The sequence below is a fragment of the Cucurbita moschata genome, unplaced genomic scaffold (genome assembly GCF_002738365.1).
Source record: "Cucurbita moschata cultivar Rifu unplaced genomic scaffold, Cmos_1.0 Cmo_Scf00038, whole genome shotgun sequence".
NCBI classification, from domain to species: Eukaryota; Viridiplantae; Streptophyta; class Magnoliopsida; order Cucurbitales; family Cucurbitaceae; genus Cucurbita; species Cucurbita moschata.
In genome coordinates, this window is record NW_019268554.1 from 1 (window position 1) to 4,091 (window position 4,091).

The 4,091-nt window shown below is 46.3% G+C and overlaps 1 protein-coding gene across 1 annotated transcript in view; it reads left to right on the plus strand.

Annotated features, from left to right (window-relative positions):
* The first annotated feature begins 213 nt into the window (after window positions 1-213).
* The window catches only part of LOC111432474, a 7,001-nt gene continuing 3,123 nt past the window's right edge, over window positions 214-4,091 (plus strand). Inside the window, exon 1 of the mRNA XM_023069372.1 lies at window positions 214-1,387. Within this exon, the coding sequence (XP_022925140.1) occupies window positions 271-1,387 (1,117 nt within the window). The 5' untranslated portion in view covers window positions 214-270. The remainder of the gene's footprint in view (window positions 1,388-4,091) is intronic.

The following is a 4,091-nucleotide window of genomic DNA, read 5'->3' on the forward strand; positions in this document are numbered from 1 at the left end:
TCAGAACACTGATGTCCCGTCTCCTGAGGCGGAACAACCTGTACCTGAACCTCAAGAGGAGGTTGAAGAAATGCCTGAATGGTTTGAATGTCCTATACCACGGGCACCAAGGTCAGGAATGAGTCAGTGGAGAGCAGTGACTCAAGATTTACCGGACGCAGACTCTACTGCTCCTTCTCCTGAAGCGGTCCCATCAGTGCCCACCGAAACGTGGAGGTTCCACCTAGACAACCAACAACTATCCTCACTACAGATGTAGTACAGTCTTTTATGTTAACCTCTATGGAAAACCAAGCTCAAATGGCTCAGATGATGCAAACACTGGTCACTAACCAGGCCATGATGCAACAGGCCATTCAACAGGCAACGCTGCAACAGACAACATTACAACAGACAGCGATGCAACAGGCAGCTACGCAACAGGTAGCAATACAACAGACAGCATTGCTGGGAAACAGAGACTCTGGAACTATGACCATAGAGGCTCGTTATCTTAAGGATTTTCAGAGGCAGAAACCGCCTTCCTTCGAAGGTGGCAAAATAGATCCTATTGCAGCAGAAAATTGGCTTGAGGCCATGGAAAAAGCCTTCTTTTACATGAACTGTCCGCTGGAATATCAGGTTCACTGCGGAACGTATATGTTGGAAGGAGAGGCTCATTTGTGGTGGAAGGGTGCTAAGAAGTTGATTGCACCTCTTGGAGAGCCTATCTCTTGGCCTCAGTTCAAAGAGGCTTACCTCCGCAAATATTATCCAGTCGCTGCTAGAATGAAGCTGCAAGCAGCATTTCATGAACTCAAACAGGGTGACCTATCTGTGGAGGATTATGATCAGGAGTTTAATAGATTGTCTAGATTCTCTCCTATATATGTCAGTACTGAAGAGCTTAAGGCTGAACGTTTTATCGCCGGCCTAAGGGAGAACATTAGAGGTTATGTGGCATCACAGGCATCCTCAGACTATACAGCAGCTCTTAAGATGGCTACCCTCATAGATGCACCTCGCACTGACAGATTACAAGCAGGGTCAACCCAAAACTCCCAGATCGCAGTCCAGGGAAAACAGATAAATCGAAATCATCCCAGGACTAACAGACCACCCCGCGGTGGCACTGCCAATCGCGGAAGAACCCCGGCACAGAACAGGAATCAATGTCTTAAGTGTCAGCGTACTCACCAGGGAGAATGTCGCCTGGGGACTAATGTATGCTATAATTGTGGCCAGATGGGACACTATGCAGCAAATTGCCCTCAACAGAGAGACGATGTCACTAATCGACCTGTAGCAAAGAATCAAAGGGGTCGGGGTGCCCAACAGCAGCAGGGGCGAGCTGTAGCCCATGCAACTACAGGCAGGCAGGCCGATGCACCTGACGCGGTTGTTACAGGTACGCTACCAGTCTTTGATCACTTAGCTTTTGTACTATTTGATTCGGGTTCTACACACTCATTTGTGTCCGAGGAATTCGTTGACCTAGCACACCTAGAAAAAGAACCCTTGGAGACCATTCTATCAGTGTCCACCCCTGCTCACGAGTTATTAATGGCTACGCATAGAGTTAAAAGGGGTAATGTGACAGTGTCGGGACGAGTCTTAGAAGCTACTTTAATAGTTTTAAGCATGCAAGACTACGACATCATTTTGGGTATGGATTGGCTAGGCGAGAATCGTGCTCTTATTAATTGTGAAACTCGAATAGTTACTTTCAGACTTCCGTCAGGGGATAGTTTTTCATATAAGGGAGCCACTTCCAAAAGAACCCCAAGTGTCGTAACTGCACTTAAAGCTAGAAAGATGATCCGCGGTGGTGCAAGTGCATTTTTAGCTAGTGTGACCCTAGATAGCAGTGTTGAACAGGCAGTCTCGTCAGTGCACATTGTCAGGGAATTTGTTGATGTTTTTCCTGAGGATTTGTCAAGTTTGCCCCCTGTTAGGGAAGTTGACTTCGGGATCGACCTAGAACCAGGAACTGCGCCGATCTCCAAGGCACCCTACAGAATGGCACCTGCAGAACTCAGGGAAATGAAGGAACAGTTACAGGACCTATTGGATAAGGGTTTCATACGACCCAGTGTGTCGCCCTGGGGAGCCCCTGTCCTGTTTGTCAAGAAAAAGGATGGATCCCTGCGCCTGTGTATAGATTACAGAGATTTGAATAAGGTCACCATAAAGAATAAGTACCCCCTTCCGAGGATCGACGACTTGTTTGACCAGCTGCAGGGAGCATCGGTATTCTCTAAAATTGACTTGAGGTCAGGATACCATCAATTGAGAATAAGAGAAGAAGATATTCCCAAAACAGCTTTTAGAAGTCGCTATGGACATTATGAATTTCTCGTCATGTCCTTTGGACTTACCAATGCACCAGCCGTCTTCATGGAATTAATGAACAGAGTGTTTAAAGAATTTTTAGACACTTTTGTTATAGTGTTTATTGATGATATCCTGGTGTACTCCAAATCAGAGGCAGAGCACGAAGAGCATTTGAGAAAAGTTCTGACCATACTAAGAACACAGCGACTGTACGCTAAGTTTTCCAAGTGTGAATTTTGGCTGTCTGAGGTAGCGTTTTTGGGTCATGTGGTGTCGAGTAGAGGAATCACAGTAGACCCAGCTAAAATTGAGGCAGTGATGAAGTGGCCAAGACCGACCACAGTCACTGAGGTACGGAGTTTTCTGGGACTAGCTGGTTACTACAGAAGGTTCGTCCAGGATTTCTCCAAGATATCTTCAGCACTGACTCAGTTAACTAAGAAAGGCAAGCCTTTTTTGTGGACATCAGCCTGTGAGCAGAGCTTCCAGGAACTCAAGGAGAGGTTAGTGACAGCTCCAGTCCTCACAGTCCCTGATGGATCAGGAAATCTTGTGGTGTACAGCGACGCATCGGGAAAAGGTCTTGGATGCGTGCTCATGCAGAAGGGTAAAGTGATAGCTTATGCTTCCAGACAACTGAAGGAATATGAAAAGGATTATCCTACTCATGACCTCGAGTTAGCAGCAGTGGTGTTTGCACTAAAGACGTGGCGACATTATCTGTATGGAGAGAAAATTCAAGTATTCACCGATCACAAAAGTCTCAAGTACCTATTTACGCAAAAGGAACTTAACATGAGGCAGAGGAGATGGTTGGAATTAGTAAAAGATTACGACATCGAGATCCTGTATCATCCAGGCAAGGCCAATGTTGTGGCGGACGCATTGAGCAGAAAGGCAGTTCATACTTCCGCTATGATCACTAAGCAGGAGAGAATACAGGATGAGATGAAGAGGGCTGGAATCGATGTTGTAATCAAAGGTGGTACTGCTCAGATAACACAAATGACCATGCAACCTACCTTACGAAGACGGATTATTGACGCTCAGAGGTCTGACGAACACCTTGAAAAGCTGTGGAATCAGACGGAGATTGAAAGACCAGAGGGGTACTCAATCTCTTCAGATGGGGGTCTGCTGTGGAAAAATCGCTTATGCGTTCCCCGTGACAAGAAAATTCTTAAGGATATTATGACAGAAGCTCACGATACTTCTTATACGTTCCACCCTGGAAGTACAAAGATGTATCAGGATCTTAAGGGATGTTATTGGTGGCCAGGGATGAAAAAGGAGATAGCAGAATTTGTAAGCCGATGCTTGACCTGTCAGCAGGTGAAGGCCCCGAGGCAGCGTCCAGCAGGACTGCTACAACCCCTAAAGGTTCCGCAATGGAAATGGGAAGCAGTTTGCATGGATTTTATCTCAGGCTTGCCCAAGACTAAGCAGAACTTCAACGTAATCTGGGTAGTTGTTGATAGACTTACCAAAATGGCTCACTTCATCCCAGGCAAAACCACTTATCGTGTGGATCGGTGGGCTCAGCTGTATATCAGAGAAATAGTACGCTTGCATGGTGTACCGGTGTCTATAGTGTCTGATCGGGACACTAGATTCACCTCTCAGTTCTGGAAAAGCCTCCAAAAAGCATTGGGGACTCAGTTAAGGTTTAGTACAGCATTCCATCCTCAGACGGACGGACAGACTGAAAGATTGAATCAAATTTTGGAAGATATGTTGCGAGCTTGTGTCTTGGATTTCGCTGGGTGCTGGGATGAACA